The following is a 27484-nucleotide window of genomic DNA, read 5'->3' as shown; positions in this document are numbered from 1 at the left end:
GCGAAAGCACTTGGTGAAATGAAATTCGTATAATATATATAAAATAAAGGGATCAGTAATATTGAACCACTTATATAAAAATATGGCGAGTTGAGACTCGGGGCTAAGACTGCTTTGTTTGAACACGTTAACCCGATTTCATCCATCCTCCTTCTATAAAATGCTATTTTCCGTCTGCATGGTCTCTGTGTTATATTAATATAACTTACATTGTTGTGGTGGGGGTTTGCGCCATCCGGTTAGTTTTGTTCTCATCTCAACCAAAAAATTGAATAATAATGTGTAATTATAAAAATAAACAGAATGAAGTGATACCTAATATTTTAATACTATATTTTAGATGCCATCACCATTACAACATTTACATTTAACTTGTTTTATTAACGTATACATTTGGTTGTGTGTATGTGTTTACTCAGTTTTACAACATACGGCTGCAGCCCAGAATTTGTCTGTCCCAACGGCAATGCAATTATCATCGTCTGAAATGAGAAAAACAAATGTGTCAGTCTTACCGACAAAGCTCTTTCTTATATTAAAACCATTTCAAACTAGTTTGTTTAATAAATTCTGGTCGAAGCTCGCGTCAGTTTGATTTGTTTTAGTTCCTGCCAAAAGTGTAAAAGTGAAATAAAAAAACTACTCTAAGAAATATATGCAATATTTTGTTTTGTTCATGTACACTGATTGTGCAGTGATCCGAGCACAAATAAGTAACACAAAACAAAACTATTACCCACCATCGATATAGGCTCCGTCGGTTTCCTTCCATTGGGTAGTAATCGAGCATCCAGTCAGAATCCACCCCTCGTCACAGTTTACCTTCGCTTCGGCATTTGTTACCATCTCGCTAAACTTTGCCTTACATTTAAGACCAGGTGCACCACAACATGCAGCATATCCCCATACACCTTTCATTATAATATAAAATAATTAAACTTAGTTATGTATTTGAACGGGGGGGCTTGGGAACATAGAATAGGAATTTGGCATTTTAAATTCTCAACCTATACCTAATAATGCCAATAAATTAGCATGATTATTTGTTATTCGTAACAAAAAAGGAAATTACATCGTTGAGCTAAGATTACCGAACGCTGTCAATCTTCCAACGGACTGGAAAAATATGGGGGCTTTTTTGCAGTTACCAGCATAACTGACTAGCACTCACTCTAGTGGTAACATTGACTGGCGCATTATGTGACAACACCAAGGCATTTGATTAAACACATTCTAAAACATTGTATTAAAAAAAAAACTACATATAAAATCTGAGTCAGATTACTTTAAACAACCCATTCTGGCCATCTCAATGCTTGACATGAACGGTACATTACGGTATAAATGACTAACTCTATGTACATACCTGCACCCTGAAAACCATTTGTTCCGTAACAAGAGTTATCAATGATGTCGATTAATTCCGTTGATTCAGAAGCAACATTAGGCTGGGTACCATCAAGATGTTTCCAATTAGTGTGTACTGAACATCCTAAAAAGAGGTAAAATACATCGTTAGTTAGGGACACTTTTTTCGATGCACTATTCTATTTAGAGAGCAACGTAAATTTCGACAAAATTAGTTAAATGGGAAATACCTGTTACGGAAGCACTCAAACAGTTGATTTCATCCGGGCATTGTGCTATACTGATATCACCATCACCCTCCCCGGATTGGTCACCTTTCACATATTGACACGTCATAAGGGGCCACTTACAACATCGATTATATGCATACACCCCTTGAAATGAAAAACATATGCATGGCTTAGGGTAGCGAGAAGGGTTTTGTGACGTTTTCGAATAAAACATTCTCTGTCTGTTGTCTCGTTCAGAACAGTAATTTAGCTTATATATTTCAAAAGACTAAGTATACAGGTACAAGTTCGCACAAACTGGACAGTCATTGTTTACATAATTATCACGTGACATCAAAAATGGCGAACCTTGCAAAAATGACTCAGTCCGCGATTGCGAGAGCACACTGCGGAATTTCCTGGTGAAATTTTCGTCATGCATTGTCCGTAATCAAATCCATTGAAATGTGTCCCCGGTAATCAAAAGACCTATTATTCCGATTTCTATGCAGGTTTGTTATTTTGTCCCCAAATTATTTCATACTTGTCACCTTTAACAGACTATTATTCTGTGACAAAGCATTTTCTTTAAAAACCCAGACATATTTCGCACCATCATTATCTTTTGAACGATAACTGCGAGTTTGAATGTCCTAGTCCGAACGCACTTCATTTGGCGGCGGTCAGAATGAGTCGTACTCAGTCAAAACCTCAACCCGTGAAAAATGCGAAAAACAGTTTTGGTTAGTGAAACACTGTAGATTTGCTGCATTATTATAAATATACACTAAGAATGCCCAAAAATATTAACCTCTGATATCATAGAACTCATAAAGAGTGTCAGATAATGAATAATGTCGTTCGTTCGGGTTCCATTGTTATGCAAACCCACAACGAGGGATAACCCTCTGACAAACATTACTGTCCCACTGTACACGCTGACAGTTTACAAACAGGCTAATCCTTCAAGTGTCTCTGATAAGAGATCTAATAAAACGGTTTTCATGGTGAAACAAAATGGCCGATGTTTGAAAAAAATTGCTGTTTCAGACTGCGACACTGAGTGGCAGATTTTTCTTTGCCTCGTCTGTCAACGCTTTCTTATCTTTGCCATTGCGTTATAAAACATGGTATCAGTAAAATAGATAATTGACATGGAAAATAAAACGGTTTAAAAGAAAGTTGCGCAAAGTTACAGTACTTATTTCGCACAACCTCCCACCAGCTTCCGCTTTCCAATCATCTTTTTCACTCGCTTTTGCGACCACTTGTTGAATTTGACCGGACAATTTCCGCTTTATTTTTGACCGCGCAAACCCCGAAATATCACCGCCCGCTCGCTCGCGCGCATTTGAAATTAGGATTAATAGAAAAATTTCCGAGGTTCACATTGTCTTATAATTGTCTTTCTGGTTTTTATGAATGTTCAACAGCTGACAAAAGTTCAAATACTTTTTGTTTTAACTATCTATAATTATATGCACGCAATCTGACCCTTTGACCTCGATTTGGCTTGGACTGAATATTTTATTTTGAACAATATTCTGACGTGAAATACAAAATGTATTTCAACACAAGTACGATATGTTGTCTGGGTTTTCTTTCCTGATTGTTGAGTCTTCGCAATGTGTTTGTATAATTATTGTTGTTTTTCCCGAGGCAAAGACAAGCTGAAGGACCATGAAGCTAAATGGCAGTTTCATGCAAGGGCTGAGTGAAAGGAAATATTTCTAAGCCAAAAATAAAACCTTATATTACACCTCTTTGTGTATTTGTTAATTTTACATATGTTTTTAATGACAGTATGTCTGTAAATATCTAGAAAAATCTCGTTTTCGTTGATAATTTCGATTGTTTGGAATGTCTGTTTACCGTGTCCCAATAAATTGTTTGGAATGTCGATCCCAGTTGGTTTCTCCATACCTAGTTTAGGAAGGGCGTCGATCAACACAATCAGCCGAAACGGGACAAACATTTACCGTAATTCATGGGGATCATGTCCGTAATGTGTGGGCTGAGACCCCAAATAATTTAACAAGTACTATTATTATTATAATATATATTTTAATTACATCGCAAAACTACAACAGAGCAGGAGTTGTTCGCGGTGAAACAACCGCATTGAAGTCGATGCAACTTCAACTAGCCATTTCTTACCTTGAAATGAAAAAAAACCCTAAAAATTCGAAGAGCATCGGGGAAAATATTAATAATCATTCTTATCAATCGCTTGCTTCATTTTATTCGAATCCACGAAATTCACGAGTTTTTTGTCATTTGTTGGCAACTTCCGCTCTAAAAAAGATTGAAAATGTGGGTGTGGTTCTTTTGCGAGGTCCTGTTGATAATACGGACAAATATGGTTCTGTGACCCAGGTTGTGCTCCGATCATATGACTTTCAACCAATCAATGATGTTGTAACAAAGCATATTTGACGCTAATTGAAAGGTCGTCGTACCATCCAATTTCCGGCGTCGATTCACATAGTGTTTTTGTGCTGTGACCGGCTTCAACATTCGCTGAGAAATATCGGTATATTTTGACAAACGGATGGAATTTGACCTCAGTTCAAAAAGAAAATACTAGGCTTAGATACATTAGAGTCCACGGCGAATCAGTTTTCTCTGCAAGTTGTGATATAAAATAAACCAGAGTAGGGTCGATGATTTTCAGCCTTGAAGAACTTCCGTGTGAATCCTGAGTTACGAATTGTTCGTCGACTGGCCACCAAATATTTATGACTATAACTAAATTTGACACGTTTTTTAAACCCAATAAATTATTCGTACATGTCAAGCTCTGTTCGATTTTTTCAGGGCATGTGGCCGTTTTTAGTCGTAAATATTTGTTGTGGGAACACTTTAACGGTACGGTATAGACTGAACTCATTCAATGATCGTGACTTATTTTTGAAAATTGAATGTCAAATTTTACCAGACATGGACCGACGTGGATTCGGTATAATTATTTTGGGAATTAATCATTAACATTTCCTCGTTTCTCTACTCTGTCAAAATGAGTTACCTATGCTTTTTTCACGTAACTGTCATTAAAATAATAAAAAAATAGTACATCTAGAACAAGCACACAAAACATGTAACAAGAGGTCACAGTTCAGTTGCTTTCACAATACAAGTGTCATACAACTATTAGATTTGAGGTGTCGTTTAGAATTTAATAATAGTTAATACTAGTTGTATGTTCACACTTTACTATCAAAACCACCATTTCGACCACTCATGTGCCAGTGATCCGTGTTTGGGTAAGCGGTCGGTGTTTCAATGAGCGAGCTAGCGAAAAAAAAACGCGATTAAAATGCGGTCGGTTTCCGGTCGGACAAGACCGCATGGTCGGAAAGTAAGCGATAAGCGGTCGATGTAAAAGCGGAAGGTTGGGCGAAATGAGTACTGTATGCCCGGACTGTATGACCATGTTTCTCCGACGAAGTCTCGGCTGACAATAATGCTGGCAATGGACGTTAGATAAACACGCATTGTTTGCGATGGAAAGCTTATCACTCGTTATATCAGAATCGACAACAACAGAGTATATAGATAAGATGTTATCATTTAAACCCTTCCAAAGATAAACATTATGCAAATATGCATGAAACGGCAATTGTAGTCTTTTCTTCTAGCGTTTTACAACACTAATTTAAGCAACGTTATTTTGCAATTTCGATCTTTTGTAAACCTGGGATAATGTATCAAGGTCTGAAGTAACCGTTTTATCAATTTTTGAAAAATCAAGAAAAAAGTGAAAATTTCCCTTCACGCTACCTTAATAATAATATATCAGTGATGATAAAAAAACCGAGCTCTGTGTCACTCCTGTCCTCTCACTAAAGTTTTTATTGTGTCAAAAAAAGCAAAACATGTCTGATATAATCTGATTAGGCGATTAATTGTTGATAGACACTGACGAATGAATATATATGATAAATTTTCTATGAGAGCCTTTGATAGGGCAGTTGTCAAAAGAACATAGTCGACTTTTCAATCAACTACATGTTGACATATTGCGTTCTATGTATTTTAAGATAGGTGTAGAATACGCCCACGATTATGTAATAAGGATTTTTTGACGACAAGAAATTGTCAACTAAAAGTGTGAACAATAGTTATTTCTGTTTTGAGTTTCAAGACTCCCACAATTTTGTCCAATCGCAATTGACAATTACTCTTAGCTCTTCACCAGAAAACAATACCACATTGTCCGTTGAATATATAGTTTGTGACAACCGAACCGAAGCCGACCAAGAATATATGTATTAATTGTATAATATTTTAAGGCCAATATTTTTTTTCTACAGCCATAGATAATTTAAAAATCTATAACTGTCAACCACAACATAAATATATACGTCTAGCATTAGTCAGCTCATGTCCAAGCAAACATCGATACAGTCTTTGGTGTAACTTAGTATATTAAATGGGCATTGGAGGAATATTTGTGTATCTATGATGTTGGAGACGTAATATTGGTGTGCAGGGATTTGGTGAAAAGGTCATTATTTTTTATAGAATTCGTATGCTAGTCCGAATTATCATACCACTATTGGGATTTATTAACTTTGAGGCATCTCACTCAAGGCATTCAAAAATGTCTTACGTTTTCTAGTACTATAAGGAAAGGTAGTACTTTTTCTTATTTTGGAGCTGAGCAAAATCGGTAAATACAATATGAATTTATATTGTCAGTTGAAAAGAAATAAATTTTAAATAAATAAAACTCACCCGCTCCTTTGTTACCATTTTGGGCAACACACACTACATTGCCATCGGTTTTGAAAAAAATCGCCATCTCGTAAACCATGCCCCGTCCCCGGTGAGTAGCTACTGCATCCTGTCATTACTTCACCAGATTCACACTGTACCTCAGTTTGGTCATCATCTTTAGTGCCAGATAATCCAGACACTCTAGTTGTACAGGATATGCCACACTCTATAAACGGATACAATATACTATAACACTTTATCTTCACGCGAACATTATTATGAATACATAAAAAAGAATAATACAAAGCAATACAACAATTAATTTGAATAGTTCTAACCTTAGTGACAAATTAAATTTACTGGTTTGAGAACATAAAACAGTGTAAGCATATAAACACACACAATTCAGTTATTTTGTCACACATAGTTAGAGAAAAAAACAAAAAAAGAACAATGATTCAAAACATAAAAAAACCTTACCACCTTCTATACCAGCTTGTATACTACAACTCTAGAACAGAAAAATACTTGTATTTTACTTTGAACAACAGTAAATCATACAATGCACATATTTCTTAAATATGAGTGAGATACATTTCTTAATTTTCTTATAGTTCTTGAGCGGTTTAAACAGAAACCTTCTTTATTTATACATATTGGTCTTGTTTGCTACTAAATTAAAATACACATATGCTCACATTGATATGTCTTTATAAACGCTACAATGAAAAACAATTTTATATCACCTACCGCAATAACAAAAGTGACAGTCAGAACAACACATACACAATATACAAAGTTCATGGTGTTCTATGCAGAGCCGTGCACGGTACTGTCTAAACGTTACTATCCTGACTTATTTTATAACAAAACGGTGTGCTAGTATGGTAATGTTGACGAACACGCAATGTGGGGGTATTAGACACGCAGATGATTTCAATTACGTGCTAGGAATTATCGATAGTCTCGGTTCTGCATATTTGTTGACGTTAGGACACATAAATAGTAATCTACGTCAGACAAGCGTTAGTTGTATTTTTTTTAAACAAGAAATCCTACAATTATCCAGGGCTAGGAACACAATAGCGTGTAGGATTGCTTCTATTTTTTGTAGACAAGAACATAAATCTGTCATCAAATTGTTCAGGGCGAGCCAATGACAATAATATATCGCTATAAAAATGCAGGCACGAAGTTATTCAAACCAGTAAGTATAAAAAAATTGCGGGTAGACAACTATTACCGAGTGGGGAACTCATACCTTATTTTATATTTGTTTGTTTGATTGTATTTAGTGCAGCGGCGTAAACTGAATCTAAATGGTTATACACCTTTCAACGTAACCACATTACACAACATATATCTTTCTCAACATGTGGGTGTCAAAATCATATGTATGTTTTACAAAGTCTAAATACATTGTTTCTAAGGAATGCAGGGAATTATACCGTGAACACCAATATTGCATAAAATGTACGTGACTTTGAAATAAATGCAAGAGGTCGGGTGAGATACATTTTCTTAAGTAAAATAAAATATTACACATTGTAGTATACAATTGACCAATTGAAACATAGAAATGTACACCTTGGTAATGTTCTTCTATACATGTAAGTCCTACGTATTGCGGTAGTTCGCATTGCCTCTCTATGTGTTCTATGTCCCTCTCTTTGTGCATGGGAATTATGCTTACCATTCACGGTAATCTATTGGTATCTGAGTTGTTGAAAAAAACTGTTTGCGAGCTTGCAAAAGCTTTGTAAAATTGTTCACTTTTATGGTAACAAATTGCGTTATATTTATTGTTCAACGTCGATGTTTATGGACTATGTTACAATTTAATCTGCCCCCAATAATTGTGTAGTACATTCCACCCTGTAAAACTTAACTGAGTCTTTTGCGTTTTGACAGATTGTTTTGCTACTAATACGCATATGCTCACATGTCTTGATAAACGCTAAAATGAATACAACCTGATATCGCCTACGGCACTCACACAAGTGACAGTTAAGACATCACATACACAATATGCAAAGAACGTGGTGTTATATTCAGAGCCGTGCGCGGTACTGTCTAAATGTTACTATCCTGACTTATTTTATTACAAAACGCTGTGCTATTAGTGTAATGTTGACGAACACGCAATGTGGGGGTATTAGACACGCAGATGATTTCAATTACGTGCTAGGAATTATCGATAGTCTCGGTACTTTCAGCGTCGTCCGGTATGGTTCTGTATATTAGGCGAAGCTATGACACATAAATAGCAATTTACTCAAAAAAGCGTTAGTTGTATTTATTTTTTAGCAAGAAATCCTACAATTAGCCAGGGCTAGGCACACAATAGCGTGTAGGATTGCATCTATTTTTTGTAGACATGAACATAAAACTCTCATAGAATTTCACAGGGAGAGCCAATGACACTAACACGTCGCTGGGCAAATGCAGGCAGAATCCCCACAATTTTCCAGGACTCGAAAAATGATAGCGTTTATAATAACATTTATTTTGGGTATTTCACAGGAAGAGCTAAAAAGAACAACATACCGCTAGACAAATGCAGGCAGAAATCCCACAATGTTTTAAGGCTCGAAAAGACGATAGCGTGTATGATAACAATTATTTTTTGTATTTCGCAGGAAGACGCAATGACACTAACAAATGCAAGCATGAATTAGTTATGCAAACTTAGTAGTGTTCGAATATTTTACGGGTAGACAACTATAAAATTAGGGGAGTGGAAACAAATACCAATTGGGGATTCCCTAGCTTACTTAATATTTGTTTGTTTGATTATATTTAGTGTAGCGGTGTAACCATGGATCTGAATGGTTATACACCTCTCAACGTTACCACATTACACAACACATATCATTTCAAACACTGGATTGTCGATATTATGTATGTTTTACAAAGTCTAAATGGATTGCTTCCATGGAATTCAGGGAATTGTACCGTGAACATCAATATTGCATACAATGTACATAACTTTAAATAGGATGAGATAAGTGTTGGAGTAAAAAAAAAAGTAAAAAATATGACACATTGTAGTAAACGGTTGATTTTGAGGAGTAAATGACCTGTTACTATTGCAAAATTGGTGTATTACGCCTAAATCTACCTCTCAGTGTTTGGTATCAAACAAAAGAGGATCATTTGACGCATATATACTAATCAAACGTATCCGTGTATTTTAAAAAAAATGTAAAAGTCTGCAAAATTTAAAATAAAATCAGAAACTCCACACTCATGTAATGGAGATAGGATCAACAGTCTGCAAAATAAAAATAAAAGCAGAAATTCCACCCTTATGTAACAGAGATAAAATCAACATTACACAGAGATTAAAATAAAGCAGAAACTTCGCACTCATATAATTGAGATAGGATCAACAGTTTTCGAAATTTAAAATAAAAGCAGAAACTCTGAATTCATGTAACAGTCTGCATTTAGTAACTATCTACCCACAAGTTAAACATTTGCCGACTTTGAAAACGTCCATGCCTACAAGAGTGCCCCATGAACACTTCAATAATATATATTATTACCGAATTTGTTCAAGTGAATATCCGGCAAAACCCGGATCACCACACCAAGGTAAAATGTTACCAATGACGATACCGTTCGTTCGCCAATACCATGTAAATAAATATCCGTTTGACTGAAATTGAAAGTTGGTGACACATTATATTGATGGCGGTGCTCATGCATGGTTTGAGTCGCTTTACAAAAGAGTGTCCTAAAATAAGAACCGTTGGTTTTTTTTGCCGTGCACATCCTTCACTTTACACGTAATAGAATGGCGGTCGAATTAAACAAATGAACCCGCGTCAGACTACAAATTCAAATCGCTTCTAGGAATAAAATTCAAATGATATACCACACACAATAACCGTCATCCAAATTCTGGATGTATTGGGGTTAAGAAATATACCAGGTGAAGCGGAGATCAACAAAAAATGAATATTATTTCAACAATTTACCACACTACGAAAAACCACTTACATTTCTGTGGTGTCTGCCCTGAAGAGAAGTGACGCCACACCTTGCGCAACGACGAGTGACATCACACTACGCACATCAGCACCGTTGATGGCGCTCTATCGCTTGCATTCCAGACACAAGGCTTAATGCTTCCGTTATATACATGTAGCGTTTGATTAAGACAATTCTAATACTAAGAATACTAAATATGTCTGGCTAAATGCGACTATATCGTTCACGTGTGGCTTTAAGTGTACAATTAAAATCACCGCCGAGTCACAGTGATGGAATTATAATGATATTAAAATCATTAAAAATCTTGCCTAGACTAGATCTCTATGTTCGTAAGATGTTGCAAAAATCTACGAGTAATAGACTAGTGAATTGGTCTGAAGTGTTTAAACATGCGGAACAGTGCATGCGTGTTCCCATTGTAACTCATGCTGACAGCCAATCAGTGATGACACTGAATCATGGTGACAGCCAATCAGTGATGACACTGAATCATGGTGACAGCCAATCAGTGATGACACTGAATCATGCTGACAGCCAATCAGTGATGACACTGAATCATGGTGACAGCCAATCAGTGATGACACTGAATCATGGTGACAGCCAATCAGTGATGACACTGAATCATGTGCCGACTACAAAGATTCATAGTAATTTGCGGATTCCAGGGTGTATACATCAGAACATTACGGAATTGGGCAGATCCAGATTTTACAAAATCTAAGTGACCAATAATTTTTTAATTCACTTTTAGAACGGAACACGTAAAATGGTTTAGCTTTTTTCAGGAATAAGTTGTTTGTGTAGAAAAAAATGCACTTGTCTCATGTAATGAGCCTGTTGTTTACACTGTAAACGTGTATATTTGTTTTATACATGGTTTTTGCCCTGAATAGTCACAGTACTCTACTAACTTAACATTCCGTAAAGAAGTGATTACAGAAAATAGCCAGCTAACGAGATTTTTGTTTTGGTTTACCCGATTGTAAGGCATGTACACAACACATACTATGTTTCTGAGAATGGGGATAATGCTCCAACTGAGTCAACCATTTTGACAAGTACCTGAAAAGTCAGGGATGTTAGATTGGAGTATTATTCACTGGCACTGAGAAACACACCCCACACAAGCGCAATCTGTAAAGTTAACAAATATTATACCAAAAATTACGCGTTTTTGAAAATGTGTAAGTTAACAATATTCACTTATAAAATCAACAAATAAAATATATAGGAGCAATCGTCTTTTGTGCAGTTTAAAAGTACAAACCAAAAGTGATTGTGAATTTTTGTAAATTCTTCCTTTATAGTACTTAAGGCATTGGTCGTACAAGGCTATAACTATTTCAAAATTGTTTGCTAGTGCAAATTACAAAGCCGGATTTTCGTATGTGAATATGTTAGTCCAAATTTTAGAGGTTGTTATTTGAGTATATAAATGACAGTAATAATGGCCATAATTGTTGTGAAGTATTGTTTTTATTTGGATTTGATATTATTATTTAACTTTTTAAAAAAAAATATAATTTCCATTACCATCACTGTCACCAGGTGCCTTGATTGTATATATATGAAATAAATTACGTGTTGTACATTATTTTTATTTATTTATTTATTTATTTATTTATTTATTTATTTATTTATTTATTTATTTATTTATTTATTTATTTATTTATTTATTTATTTATTTATTTATTTATTTATTTATTTATTTATTTATTTATTTATTTATTTATTTATTTATTTATTTATTTATTTATTTATTTATTTATTTATTTATTTATTTATTTATTTATTTATTTATTTATTTATTTATTTATTTATTTATTTATTTATTTATTTATTTATTTATTTATTTATTTATTTATCCAGTATCTTGGATTACACATCGTAAGCGCTACTGAACAGACATTCTCAACTTGGTGTTTCCATCCAACCGAAGATCCATGATATCATGCCAGATTTTTCCACATAAACATGGCGCTGGACAGCTACAAAAGATGATGTGCACTGCCTTACATTTCGACAATTTGTTTTCCTAAAAACCTAGATGACAGAAAAAACGTGGTTCTGATCAAATTTAAATTATTTTTTGCGCATAAAAAAATGGCAGAGCATAGTACATGCAAACAAATGCTCAACAATTTGACCAATTCGCTTTGTCGTGGTCAATAAATTGAATCACGTGTTCGTGTTAATATCGCAGGAATAAACATGTAACCGATTTCATTTCAATTTGTTAAAATAGCAAACATATAAGGGAATGCGAATTCCAAATATGGAATAATTACGCGCGTAAGCGCCCTCTAATATGAAAAACAAACATGGCTGCAACCGGGGTTTGACCGGACTCCACACAAATAAGTTCGCTGATTCTGTTCTAACTTTTTGGATTTCTTTATTCCCATGATGTATCCTTGGAAGGAAAAGATGTATAATAATAAGGTTACTACGAATATACCTCAAAGTTTGCACTCAGACAGTACGCCCTCGCATCGACATCCGCTGTACTGTCTTTTCGTAATAACTTTATATTATCATAAAACTACTGACATAATACCGAGACTAACCCATCCAGATTATTTAACTTCTCCAATGTGTCTGCCAAAATCGGACCTTAACATTTCAAAGCAAAATATTGAGATAGTACCGTTCGTCAATATTTCCCGTATGATGTGTGAGATAAAGGCATAACACGTACTAAACTTGCACCAAACTGGTCAATCTGCTAAGTTTAGTACGCTGTATGAACAACTTATAAATCAACACACTGGGCCAGCGCTGTACACATACAATCGAACTAGTACTTCACTGCAGAAAACTATACCTAACGCTCTGCCGCCACCGATGATATTGGTCTAAATTGATCATGTCAATTGACGTGCAGATACACAAATTCGAAATCATTAATAATACAACCATCAGTTATCATTCCATGTAATACACATGGTAAAATGTTGAAAGCCATGATAAAGTCATATACGTTCAACACGTGAGATCATGATTGCGTCCTCACAAAGCAATAGTGAACACATACATAGGATACATAATTTATCGATAGTGAAAAGGCACATTCCACGTTTTTAAATAGGACATCGAACGAGATGCCTGTCTAGAAATATATAATAGGCCTACAAACTACATGCATGAAGTAAGGCGAATAATAAAATGCAACTAGGTGTGGTGAACTATGGGCGTAAGCAATGCATTGTGAGTGATTCAATAGAAATTCCGTCTCCAGTCTAATTATCATAGTCAAAAAAAGAACCTAACGTAGGTCAGGGTAATCGGAATGCTTTATTTGAGGCTTTTTCTACACATATAACAAGGCAGAGCAACTTCCCATAATGCATTGCGTCTCGACGTATGCAACACAACATTACAGGTACTTAAATACGCGTTGTGCGTGAACCCGACATTTTGTGCACCGGTCTAAAGTGAATTTACAAGCTAAATAATGACAAAATACAAGGCAAATGAACAGGAATTATACAACATATCTACATCATCTATCGCTACAGTCGAACAAGATGTCCCAGAATATCAAACTATTACTTTAGCTACCATAAAAGACGACGATTACCAAACTCTTGACTTTGCTACCCGAGCGAACGAGCACACAACGAAATATAAACTGTCTGCATGTTGTAAAGTTGTACTGGTCGCAATGTTCATCGTAGTAGTTTTAGCTGCCGTGGGTGTTACAGTTGTGTTTCTGAAGGCCAATGGTGAAGCACCATCTGACGGTATGTTGAATTTTGCAACTACAGTATTGTCCAAATTTTATGTATATATTTCAAATTTCAATATGACTAAAATAACAGAACAACAGGTCTCATGTTCAAAGTGGTATAAATAACATTGTCCCCTCTCGTATACGAGAACGCCGATCCCATTCAGTTTATGCAAATCACTTCGACAGTCCCCATAGCCTGTAACACCTCTTTATTTATGTACAGATGTGCATGTGTGAATGTATGGAAATGGGAAAACAATATGATAGTAAAACCGAAATATACAGTCAACGACTTACACCATCTTGTCATATTATTATAATTAATAACCACCAATGCTTTATTAATAATAATATTTACTATTTAAGATTGGGAGCCATGGACGGGATGGTCACAATGTACCAAGAGTTGTGGCGGAGGTAATAAAACTAGATCACGAGTCTGCGTGAACACTTGTGATGAACAGTACCGGAATGAGACAACACACTGTAATACGAATTGTTGCCCACTTGCAGGTAAGAGTTTTTACTTTATCTCTAATATTTTCATTTTGTTATGATGTGATTTTTTTACTTAAATCATAAAGGGTACCACATTTGTATTGAACTATTCTAAGATATGATTTTCAAATCTAGATAAAATATCGAGACCACATGTACAGGCCGGGCAATTTTATCTGATGGCAGGGAAATAAGAGTGCGTGGGCGTTATCTATTTAGTTCTTATTCACATAAAATTTGCATTTCGATGCTACAGACCTTTCTAACGATCATTTAATAAGTATTCATGATCTAACTCGAAATATTATATGAACCAAACGCCCAATGCTAGATCTTTGCAGTATCTTATTATCACTAACACAATTTTATCTGTGATATCATGTGTTCTAGATTTAGGATTTTTTTTAGAATAAAAACATCACATCTAGACCATATGGAGTCTTGTAGTATCATATCATGTTTGTTCGAGAAGCATGGGATTTTTTTCACTACCTCGATTTCCATTCCAGAATGGAACCACTGGGGTCCATGGTCTTTATGTAACTCTACGTGCGGCCATCTCTCTATCAAACACAGACGTCGTACTTGTGGATCATTTTGTGATGGTATTTGTACTGGTGAAGACAATGAAGTTATTAGTTGTCTCAAGGAACCAGTTTGCCCTTCAGAAGGTAATATGAGCAATGAAGCATGATGTTATATTAGGAGTAGGAGACACGCTATAAATCACTACATAAACAGTGCGTTGTTTGAATGCCAGCCAACTTCATACATACTGTGCCAAAGGTTTTCCAATCGTTATGCCTCTTTCTACTGAACTAGAGTAGTCAACCACGGTAGATTGATGAGGTGACAACTGCCCAGTGGCATTAAAATGCTAACCAACCTTGCTAATTCAAACGTATATAGGACAATATGTATTCTGCACTATTACTGGATATTTACCTTTTTAAACAAAAATAATAACTGTAGTGCACTGAGTAACAGCCAGCTTCATCAATTAAAATTACATATTCATTAATCGTTATTTTTAAGGGTCGGTTTGACGTGGAGGGCGCTTTTTCGTGGTCGTTCAATCGATAATATCTCAGGATTGTGTTTGTCATTGATTTCTTTTCTAATCCGGCAGGTCGTTTTGACCATGACATGTTTAGTTCTTTATGATATTACGCGCAATTTCAAGCTGTCTGTTTAAGACAGTCAGGATTGGTGTACTTAGGTTCGCTCCTCTATGAGTGGTCAGTGCTTTTTTGGTGTCTGTAATGCAAATACCGTGCTTCGTGTTAATCGTCTCTGGATTCGGTCTTTAACTTATTTTACTTCCTCTAATGTTTTGTTCCTTATTTAGACAGTAATTTCTTCTCACTGATAGAAATGCTGATAATAGAGAGACATATTTTTTGAAAGTAAAACAATATTTTTAATTTTAGTGTGGTCAGCATGGGATAGCTGGTCATCTTGCTCAGTCACATGTGGTGGTGGAATAAAAACAAGAGAGCGAACTTGCAGTTCGTGTCCTGATGTAACAGTGGAAGATTCGCCTGTAGATTGTAACACTCATTGTTGTCCATCGGCAGGTAATTGTTTGCTTTAGCTGCCAACGTGTCAAACGTGATGGGCGTGTAGAACATTTGAATCACACGCATATATTTGCCGCCATTGTAAAACGCAAAGCAACCAATTGTGAAGTTAGATCATATTGTGAATTAAAAATCATAGATAATGACAGAAACTAACATAAGAACCCAGCTTTGTACAATATGTACATGCGATGGAATAGGATGATATAAATGTAGTTGTTATGTGAATATTGCCCTCTAGTGGCCAGGTACGATTTTTTTGTCGTTTTTGAGTTTAAGTCATTATAATGACCACAAGACCTAATGAAGAATGTCAACATCATGATATGGATTCTGTTATTTTGGTTTTATTGGTACAAGGTCTGTGATTGAATTAGTACAATACTAGAAATAATTTCTTTTTTGGCTAAACTAAATTATTATTAACATTACTGTTATTTACGTATAGTATCATTAGTTATTATTTTACTAATAGCTAGTTACCCGTGGAATCAAGGACGTTTAACTAGTATACTTACATTTACAATATTCCACAATTTTTTCAGAACAAAATGTATCACTGATTCAACACTTTTGCCTATTGCCCTTGATTACTACAATATAAAGATAGTATATACTGATATCATATACAGGTTGGAACGACTGGGGATCATGGTCAGCATGTAGTGTATCTTGTCCTGGTGATGGAGTTCAGCAACGACAACGTACCTGTGATAGTGTATGTGGTGGAGAATGTTCAGAATCTTCTACAGATGTACAGATATGCTCAGGTCCTAGTGTATGTCCAGGTATTGTAGCAAGGGATAGCATAAACAAACACGAAACGTGGACGAAAAAGTATATATTAATGCGATATGATTTATGTCATTATTCTTATCTAAGATTAATTTTAAATTTAAAACAAGTTGCAAACAAAGCATATATAATCGTTTAGTGTGGTCGGCATGGAATAGCTGGACATCTTGTTCCCATACATGTGGTGGTGGAATTAAAACAAGACAGCGAACTTGCAGTATATGTTTTAATGTAGCAGGAGAAGAGTCATCTACAGATTGTAGTACTCAGTGTTGTCCATCTGCAGGTAATTATTTCAATATACTGTTTGTTGATAATCATTAAAAATACTCAATAGTTTCAATAAATTGAAGAATAAATAATTATACTTTATTATCATGAATGATAACCAAGTGTCGTACAATGTACGCCATATTTGCACATATATTGACAAATAATATACAAATGATATAACAGTTTTATCTTGTTATTATAATCAAAATATTGTTAAGATTGGAACGACTGGGAATCATGGTCAGCGTGTAGTGTATCCTGTCCTGGTGATGGAGTTCAGCAACGACAACGTACCTGTGATAGTGTATGTGGTGGTGAATGTTCAGGATCTTCTACATATGTACAGATATGCTCAGGTCCTAGTGTATGTCCAGGTATTGTAGCAAGGGATAGCATAAACAAACACGAAATGTGGACGAAAAAGTATATATTAATGCGATGTGATTTATGTCATTATTCTTATCTAAGATTAATTTTAAATTTAAAACAAGTTGCAAACAAAGCATATTTAATCGTTTAGTGTGGTCGGCATGGAATAGCTGGACATCTTGTTCCCATACATGTGGTGGTGGAATTAAAACAAGACAGCGAACTTGCAGTATATGTTTTAATGTAGCAGGAGAAGAGTCATCTACAGATTGTAATACTCAGTGTTGTCCATCCGCAGGTAATTATTTCACTTTACAGATTGCTAACTAAAAATCAGTAAGACAATTTAATAGTTGCGATAAGTTGAACAATATAATTTTAATTGTTTAATCTGAAATGATAACAAATTTACTTGCAACCCACGTCATATTTACACATGTAATGATATATAATTTATATCGATTATTTGACTCGTTATTATATAACTATTTTTAAGATTGGAACGACTGGGGATCATGGTCGGAATGCAGTGTATCTTGTCCTGGTGATGGAGTTCAGCAACGACAACGTTCCTGTGATAGTGTATGTGGTGGTGAATGTTCAGGATCTGTCTCTGAAACACGGACATGCTCAGGACCAATTTCATGTCCAGGTATTGTAGCAATTTTGTAGGGAAAGTAAAATTTGGATCAACAGTATTATCTATAATTACACGATGTGCTTTATAGAATTATCCACATGCATGCTTAATTTCGCATTTAATTATAAAAAATTCAAATAATACATAACTATTTTTTTAAGTTTGGTCAGTATTGCATACCTGGTTCACCCACATATAGAGGGGAATTTAACAAAAACAAATTGAATAAAATGTGGACACTAATTTTTCCAAACTACTTGATTTAAGTAAACAACCATGTCATTGATTATAGGTTGGCTCGCATGGGGCTCATGGTCATCTTGTTCAAGAACTTGTGGAGCCGGTACCAAGACTAGAACCCGTGTATGTGCTGAATGCCCAGAAGAACAGACAGAGCCAACATATTGTTATGTTCGTAAATGTTGTATACCTGGAAGTTAGTATTCATTCCCATTTAATGATACATACATTCTCTTCATTGCAGCTTGGCTAGAATTGCAAAAGACATTCTTGTGCTTACGACCACACATACAATATATTATATATAATTAAACAACTTAGAAACCTACTTCATTCTATTAGGCTGGAGTACTTGGAGTCCGTTATGTTCAGATGATTCATATGGTACTATAATTCAAACACGTACATGCTCAGGAACATGTGGATGCAGCGGTCCCAGTTCTCAAGAAATACTCTGTCCTTGTTGTAAGTATTATGAAGATATTCAAAAAAGAAGTATCTCATTGTCCAGTTGTATAACTGTTTCATACTTCATAAAGTATACAATTGTTCGATCAGTCAAATTCTGACAAAATCATAAAGTCTTGTTTTTGTTTTTTTACAGATGAAATAAATTGTCTGATCCATCCTTGACAATATGTTGTTTGCAGTAGTTATGCCACTTATGGTAAATTAACAAAGAATGAGTGTGCATCAATTAGAACAATCTTTGGAATCTATCTGTATGTGTCACCTTTTTTTGGTAAACTGAATTTGGTTTCGATAGCAAATAGCTATTGTGTTTTCAAAACATCTATATATCAAAATATGTTTTTGAACTTGTACATTCGTTGTTTATTTTACATTACAGCTGCATGCCAAGTGATAAAATTGTTGTAATACTTATAGTTAACCATTTTTATATTATTATTCCCTCAAAATAACATTTTTTTATTTTCAACATATCAACAGCAACAGCTAAATGTTCGCGAAATGTCACAGAATATAAACAGTACATTTTTATGTTGGAATATTAATAAATTGAATACAATACACAGGCTATATACATGCTGTTTATAATTAACAGATATTGGTGGGGTCAAGATATTTTAGTTCAAAATTAATATTTCACAATTTGTTTGTATAACCTTTACCAATTATGACTATGTCAGTCATTCAACATTGTATACATTTTATCAAATATAAGACCACTTTCCAATGTAAACTTCATCTAATCCAATAAAAGCAATTTATTTGGGAGACTTTGAATTGTAATTTTCACACCAAATTATAATTCACTTCACATTTTTTCAAGAACGTCTATATGCAGTGCAACCTGTTACACAGAGGCATATTCAACTGAAATGGCAGCTAACATGAGACTGCCGCAGTCTCTTGGATGTTAATGACGTTCAGAACAGTTCATAATAAAAGCCATGTTGTTGCATGTAGGTAGGCTATTTTATTTAGTAAATCAGCTTACTTAACTATCAATCTTACCAAAATCTGTGATAACTGAATGCAAAATTATGATTGTGGTCTAGTTGTATCTTTGCGTATAAAACAACTCAGCAATCACTTCATCAAGCTTCATTCATTAATCATATTCAAACATTTTTTTAAAAACGTTTTTGCGAAGCATACATACATTGTTATCAATATCTTCATTATTTCTATTAAACATGAAAAATGCTCCACACTCTCCTAAATCTGTTACTATGATATCATTTCTCAGGAAACCCCCACTTGATACAAATAGCCCAAAAACTACACTTCAATTTCAATAAAAAGTAACATATCCACCAGAATCAACGAACTTGTCATTTGTTAAAATATTCTGTAGTACTGAAACAGTTTACTGATAATCTAGAATGGCTACCTGCATCTGTCTGTTGCAACTAATAACCATTGTTTAACCAGATGAAACCTTCGTCATGGTGTACTCCAAAGGTGCCTTCTATTACTCTCATTGTACACCTCTTTGTCAAATTATACGTCAATGGGTAGATTTGTCGTTCATGGCTCAAATGTAACTAAACAGTCTGTTTCAGAGCTACTACTCTGCCAACTGGATCAGTGTTGCATATGATTAAGGCTTTCATAGTACTTCAGATTAAACTTGACTTGACTGAATGTATCGTATAGCTGAAATATTTGTGTGTTTTGTTTGGCGTTTTAAGAAGAAAACCCATTGCTGGTTTTTACTTGAAAGATATTGAAACATAGTAATGCATGTAAACACTATATGTTATGATACCCAGTATGATTTGTTTATAATTGTCTGGTTAATTGTTATAGTATTGTTGGTGTATTGTATCTGGTATATTTATAATTCTCTGATATAGTAATGAATAAAGTATTATTATTATATTATTTGCTCATAATGAGCATACTTTTAATAGGCATACAATGAGAAATGTCACGCGAATTCACTTTTAACCTTTTTATATATCGTATATTGATATTTGATAATTTTTTAGCTCAAAAATGGCCGCCATTTGGCCATTTTGAATCAGAACGTGACACAAATGTATAATATTATGTATGATGTATGTGTAAAGTTTGATTGTGATTGAACTAGGCATTTCTAAGATACATGTCCAGACGCACGTACACATACAGATGTAACGCCACACATTGGATTAACTTTTAATATAGTTGCGATATGAACTCGATTAAAACGCGTTCCTATATAGGGCCAATAACAATGCAATACAACGTAGAGTTGCGTTTTAATTAAGTTTAATTAAATAAAAGTTGAATATCCCGTGACTGAACAAAGAAATATTAGCGAAGCTTAGGTTTAGTAACGGTGGAAGGTATGGTACAATTAATACTAATATAAATTGAACCACACCTTCACCTTTTGCTAAACGTAAGCTTCGCAAAATTGTGCTAAATTCGATTAAATATTAATATAAATTATGAAACATTGTGACTCACCATGTTGGAGGCTCCACTTGTACAAAAAGCTCCAGTTTGTTGGTGTGTATGCGGACCACTGGCTCCAGCTCTACTTTTATACAAACACACGCACACGGACTGTGTGTAGTTTTAATGTAATGTATTGCTTAATTTATTCATATCTAGCATTACATTAACTACTTGTTGCCGTGTAAGGTGAAAGTGTTATATAAATACTTTTTTACAAAAATTTAAATTATCTTTCAAATTTTATGAATTCACACATTTTTGTATAGATATGACCTAGTAAAGTAATTCTTAACTCAAAGGCTGAATCACGCCAGCGATAGAATATCGAATTCATATATGCATATGAAAAACGTGCGATTTTAAAGAACGTACGCTTTGTAAACCACAGTTTCCCAATGTTTGAACACAACCATCGTGTGTAATACTAAAATAAAGCAGAACAGCTACGTAACAATTAAGTGCAATCACAACAGCATTGTAGCCAAAACAAAGTAATAAAATAATGGATTTAATGAAAAGTTTGTACACCTGTGTTAGTCGTCACATGTCGAATAGGAAGGGGTGGTATATATGTGTTTGAAGCAAGTGTGGCACATACATACGTGTTGAACATTAGACATCTAGACGCAACATCTACAAATAGGTGACTGGCAAAACATAAATGTGCAAACTTGGTTTTGAAGCCAAGAGCTCGTATTGTAATTTAGCAAAGTGTCCTAAAACTATAGAGCAACATTTTAGACCCATTATATATAATACAACTGGCAAGAGCACATTCGTATCCATTGGTCTAGTATTTACTGAACTAGTAGCGTGAACGTTTTTCGATACATGTCGGGGGTATATTGCGGGCCTTATTTAGAAATAGGGCCTCCTTCAATCACATTAAAGTATTCATGACACCGAAACGCTGAAAAGGTAAGAATATTACATTGTTGACGTCATCAAGAAATAGAATTAAAATAAGCACATTTATTCATCTGTACGCATGTAACGATCATTGTTATTACCAACATTTGTTTAATGATTCTTTGTATTCACACCAAAAACTACGATTCCATGGTGTATGGCACTGTTAACACATGAATTGTATATGTGCCTCAATTATGTGGAAATTTGGATCAGTTCTCCGGTTTATAAATCATGCCCTTTTAAACCTGTAATGTAAATAGTATGGTATGATCACAGTGCATATCATTTATTGTTTACGTTGCAATTTACACTCTAAACGTCATCAGTCTATGTGTGCTCAATTCAAGTTATGTTAAACAATTTCTCGTTTTGACATTCGAGGTTAATCATGTGATATTACGTTATCATCTAATATCACTTATTCATAGAATAGCTTTCATTGATGATTAGTTTGTGTGCGCAGCAGTATCTTGATTGACCAGGCTCGATTGATACACCCTTTCCCAATAAGAACATCTGTAGTACCCCCAAGCCCTAGATAAACATAATTGTCTGAAGACTGTAGTCCAATCCATACACTATTAAAGTACGCAGAGTAGAGTGTTTCTCATCGAAATTGATACCAGTCATATGAGTCAACAGACTTTGTGTTTACATCTGCATGCGGGAGTGATTTATCTTGCGACTTGTATTTAGCATAGGTTATTTTTTTCAGTGTATACAATATGCGAAGACATACTGTTTTGTTGCTGAAATATGTGTCCACAAGCGAACGCTCTACTGGGGACATTACAGAAGCAAGTCAACAGCCCAATCGGATGGGCGCCTAGTATGCAATACATACTTTAAAGGCTAGAGGGGATCGCGGGGACTTTTAGAGGAATCAGTGCAAAGCTACTTTCAAAATTGTGCCTTATTTACTATACGCACGTTACTAATCAGTGAAAAACCTTGTATATATAGTTCGACTCAACAGTTTTAAGAATGAAGTACATTTTGTGTTACATAAAAACGATCTGTCTAAGGAAAATGTGTTGTTGTTGACAGCATTCATAACATTGAAAACACATAGGTTCAGTAACAATTCGATCACATATACATTATCACTAGACCATTCGTCACAGTTTTATTGCTATCGTTCACATGATACTTCAGCTTGATTCCTGACTGTGATAGCAAATCGCATTAGACTTCGGTCTTCACTCATGGCATACTACTGAATGAATTAATATACCGTATTCGGAAAGTAATTTCAACGTTGTTGTGTTCTTTCAGTTTGCGAAGTCACGGAAAACGCAACAATACTCGTTGAACAGGTCAATATGTGATTTTTTTCTTGTTTACCTTTTTGTCACGAAAGCTTACATTCACATGTACTTGGCAATGTTACTAATTAGTACTAGGGTCGATGATTGAATTAAGAAATATTGAATGTAACCTCAGAAAAGCAGAGTCTTCGTTAGCGATTATGTCAAAAAGAATTGATAAATTGTTGCAAAACAGAGTTTGACGAAAATTGCGCCGACAATATTCTCAGCAGTGGCGACACCCAATAAACTCCATAACACGGCGCATTCATACATCAGTACACCAACAAAATACGTACATGCTGCCATCGACGACTATTAATTGTAGTCTGTGTTCGTTTTAGAGTTTGTAGACAGTTGAAGTCGTGTGTATATTCATAAAAGACAAGGAAAGTAGGAACGATAACTTATAATAATCGTCTTAGAAATTCTCTGATTTGATCCAGTAAGCCGTTGGAAATCAAAACAAAAATGGTGTGTGAATAGCCTACTATCATGTTTTTATTGCAAATTTTCATTATTTTATGTTTAGTAGCATAAACTAGGTTTCTGTACTATAGTGAAATCAAACAAACGGACATCGAATAGTCAAGGCTTGAGGGCACTATTCGCATTTATTTGCATGAACATTGTTGGTTAATTATTTTTAACTTCGACTACGTCCGTCCGAGGGCGCTGTAAATTAAGCAATAAACCACCGCCGGGGGCGGGTATACCACGAGATATTGCAGAATTCACGACGTATATGCACGAGCGGTAGCGATTCTCACCTTCTTAAGCACGGTTAATGAGAGAAATAAAATGCCCCTGGTAAATGTATATAACTATAAATTCCATCAGCCCATAATGTGTTAACAAACAAACCATGCACATGAAAAAGTAAGTGGTGACATAAACAGATGGAATAACTTATTGAATAACTTACATTTATTACTAATGTTTCATTACAAAGGAATCATTTAACAATGATTGACATTTAATATAATAAGCCAAACTTAAATGACCTGAATAAATAAAAAATACATGTTATGTATTTACCTTCTGACCGATGGAAAAGTCGTGACCAACAGAGATACATTGAATTACATGCATCTGGTAGATTAACTGGTCAAAACTGACAGGCCACATAATAATGATCATACCCATGTTTGGAAAACCCCCGGTTTATATTTATTGTATCTCAATAAAATTGAACGGTTACTTATTATTTTTTTCTGAATATTGTAAATTCAGATCAGTTTTTATTCAAAAATGACATTTAGGTTTTTTTTCCAATAATTATTCTCAATAACAATACGCTTCAGAAACAGTGAAATGGAGTCAACTGTTCACTGGGTGAATTTACTGTATATTATTACTCTCTACACTAAAAAGTTTAACATTATCCTGCAGATCATTACAACGTACATATTCAAAATAATGACAATATATTTTTTGGTTCTTGTATTTACATTTACACACACAGATTTTGAATCGTTCCAAAAACGAGTATGTGACGAATGTGGGTCTCATCGATTATTCACCACATAATACTCATTTAATTTACCAGATCCATGGAGTCTCTGATTGAAGGAAATGTGAATAGAATAGATATTTTAAATTGAATTTAGCAAGCGAATTCAATTGATCAATATGATCCATTAACAATAATTGCTAAAGTAAAAAATATCTATACAATTAAAACAGAATATAATGTAATTGCAGGGTGTGAATCATCAGTCCCCGATGAAATGCCACGCTGCTTGTACCGTGAAAAACTGATGTTGATAAATATTCTACATCTTTTATAATGAGATTAAAGTGTTCACATATTAATTTTACTAGCTATTCATTAACACGTGACGAACAGGTCATGTATTCGTATATCTAATTTCATTGGCATCTGTGTTTCTATGTACGCTAGATATTTAATTTGGATATAAAGTTTAACAACATATGTTATTTTGACGTCCCAGTTTTGTCATCGAAGAGGGTGATTGATAACAAACATGCATTGTTTTCACTTTACGCGTTTAAATAATTAGTTAGTTGATATTTACCTTATTTGAATATATACAATATGTCGTAATTTTTATATAATGTCATGAAACGTGAACCAAGCGAATGTTAATATACAATTTTAAACACACAATTATTACTAAAAGAACACACAACACTATTAATATTTATTATTATAAATCCGTCACCGTAACGCCATAAGTTACAGCACGCCGTGATTTTGCGGTATTTTACGGGGTATTATCATCCTACAATATTAAGAAAAGCGACTTCTAAATATGGAATGGTTACGCGCGTAAGCGTCCTCTACTAATAAAAACTCCACACAAAAGAGTTTGCTGATTCTGTTCTAAACTGCGCGTCGGTCGATACTCCAGCTGCATACTTTGAGGTGTTCTCGTAATAACCTCATATTATTAATACTATTACGTTATATGAAAATGTTTATGATTCCTACTTAGGATATAATTACAGCCATAGTGAGCACGCAAAGCTATAATATTATGTGTTTGCCTTTATATATATATAAATGTTACTTTTTATTGAATATATATATATATATATATATTCAATAAAAAGTAACATTTAAAAATGATTCAAACAATCTAAAAAACTCCAATACGCATGATCGACTGAATTAAAATGGAAATGGCTGATTAGCGATTTTGAAACTTAAATTCTTTGATTTGAAATTGTTCAACAAAATGAGTGATGTATTTCTATAGAAACGAGCATCAAGATGTTGTTTATAATTCGTTGTCAGAGTGTAAAGGGGCACTTGAGTAGACCTAAGTATACAGGTAACAAATATGATAAAAAATAATTCTAAAGTTGGGAGAATAATTAATTTCCATAATCATTTCCACATTCCAGTACTGAAAAAAGTTATATAACTTTGCAAATTTTGCAGAGCATTTAAATATCATCAGGTATTTTTTATTACCTGTGGTAAGGCTTTGAAATTTTAACTTATAAAGTCAAGACGGTCTAAATATAAACAAATTCTAAAAGTCATTTGTTTATAGATGCGAGGGTATATAAACCTGCATTTTTACATTGATAGATTCACACATAACGTATCAGACGTTCATCAACATTACAGTGACATTTGTTAAATCATTTCTAATTAGCGCGTTATGATGTAATTATAGTCATACTGTTAAATTTCTTGAAACACCGAATGCCATCTTTCGTTTCACATATTCAACTCTTTTACCATAATTCCAAGTCATCATGTACCAAAGAAACCTTCTCTCTGCTTGACATCTACTTAACATACTGTTCAAGATAAAATAACAATGATCTAAATTAGAGTACACACCACGTATGAAAAAGGAATGGCGATTGCTTGCCCATTTCATTAATTCATACATGTTGAAAACATTTCGGTTTGGCTAAACATTACTCTAAAGAAAAACGTTGTTTAAAGCGGGGGAGTCGTCACCTGCGCAGACGTCAGATTTCCATAGCGTGTAGATGTTTACAAACAAGCGTCTACCTATGAGTCTTTGCGTTTTGGTGTGCGTTGTTATCGTCACTTGGGACTCCATTCCCGCGCGTGCGCAGATGACGACCCTCCCGCTTTAACGGCAACAATGGTCACTCATAGTTTGTAAGTTTAATTGTATTCAACTTTCATTTTGTATTGTTTTATTTAAATTCATTTTTTCTGATTTTTTTTCTGATTTATTTTCTCATTATTGACTGCCGGACTATATATGTGGTCATATCTTCTTTGTAGTAATAATTTAGGGGGATTCGTGCGATTCGAACGATTATTTGCGATGAGTCACGAGATCTATTTTACATTGTTGCCATGACAAATTTTCGAATGTTTTCTATGACGTATATTGATATATGCATATATGTAATAATCACCATTTTCTTGGCAAATCGCACCATGTCGATGAATAGAGCTGTGGTCTTCATAC

General features: G+C 34.4%; 3 protein-coding genes across 4 annotated transcripts in view; 1 reads left to right on the top strand and 2 right to left on the bottom strand.

Annotated features, from left to right (window-relative positions):
* Positions 1-304: 304 nt before the first annotated feature.
* On the bottom strand, positions 305-1737 carry LOC144364536 (proprotein convertase subtilisin/kexin type 9-like). The gene is made up of 4 exons (XM_085505508.1): positions 1599-1737; positions 1367-1492; positions 741-911; positions 305-482 (listed from the first exon to the last, which is right to left on the bottom strand). Exons 1-4 carry the CDS (start codon positions 1702-1704, stop codon positions 412-414), a joined length of 474 nt encoding a protein of 157 aa, XP_085361634.1. The 5' UTR covers positions 1705-1737; the 3' UTR covers positions 305-411.
* Positions 1738-13648: 11911 nt separating this feature from the next.
* Positions 13649-20775, top strand: LOC146736575 (properdin-like). 2 transcript variants are annotated; one of them, XM_085505506.1, is made up of 12 exons: positions 13649-14038; positions 14395-14541; positions 15036-15197; positions 15957-16103; positions 16739-16894; positions 17041-17187; positions 17393-17548; positions 17695-17841; positions 18040-18195; positions 18476-18619; positions 18766-18888; positions 19028-20775. In XM_085505506.1, the coding sequence occupies exons 1-12, from the start codon at positions 13750-13752 to the stop codon at positions 19054-19056; spliced, it is 1803 nt and encodes a 600-aa protein (XP_085361632.1). In that variant the 5' UTR covers positions 13649-13749; the 3' UTR covers positions 19057-20775. The 2 variants fall into 2 exon arrangements, with proteins under 2 accessions (XP_085361632.1, XP_085361633.1); XM_085505507.1 differs by lacking the exon at positions 15957-16103.
* Positions 20776-26704: 5929 nt separating this feature from the next.
* Positions 26705-27484, bottom strand: part of LOC146736574 (scavenger receptor cysteine-rich domain-containing protein DMBT1-like) — a 64201-nt gene continuing 63421 nt past the window's right edge. Inside the window, exon 20 of the mRNA XM_085505315.1 lies at positions 26705-26831. Within this exon, the coding sequence (XP_085361441.1) occupies positions 26705-26831 (127 nt within the window). The remainder of the gene's footprint in view (positions 26832-27484) is intronic.

The sequence above is a fragment of the Saccoglossus kowalevskii genome, chromosome 11 (genome assembly GCF_978046115.1).
Source record: "Saccoglossus kowalevskii chromosome 11, keSacKowa6.1, whole genome shotgun sequence".
In the NCBI taxonomy this organism is placed as follows: domain Eukaryota; kingdom Metazoa; phylum Hemichordata; class Enteropneusta; family Harrimaniidae; genus Saccoglossus; species Saccoglossus kowalevskii.
The sequence above is the reverse complement of the archived record's forward strand: the minus strand, read 5'-3'. Positions and strand labels throughout refer to the sequence as shown.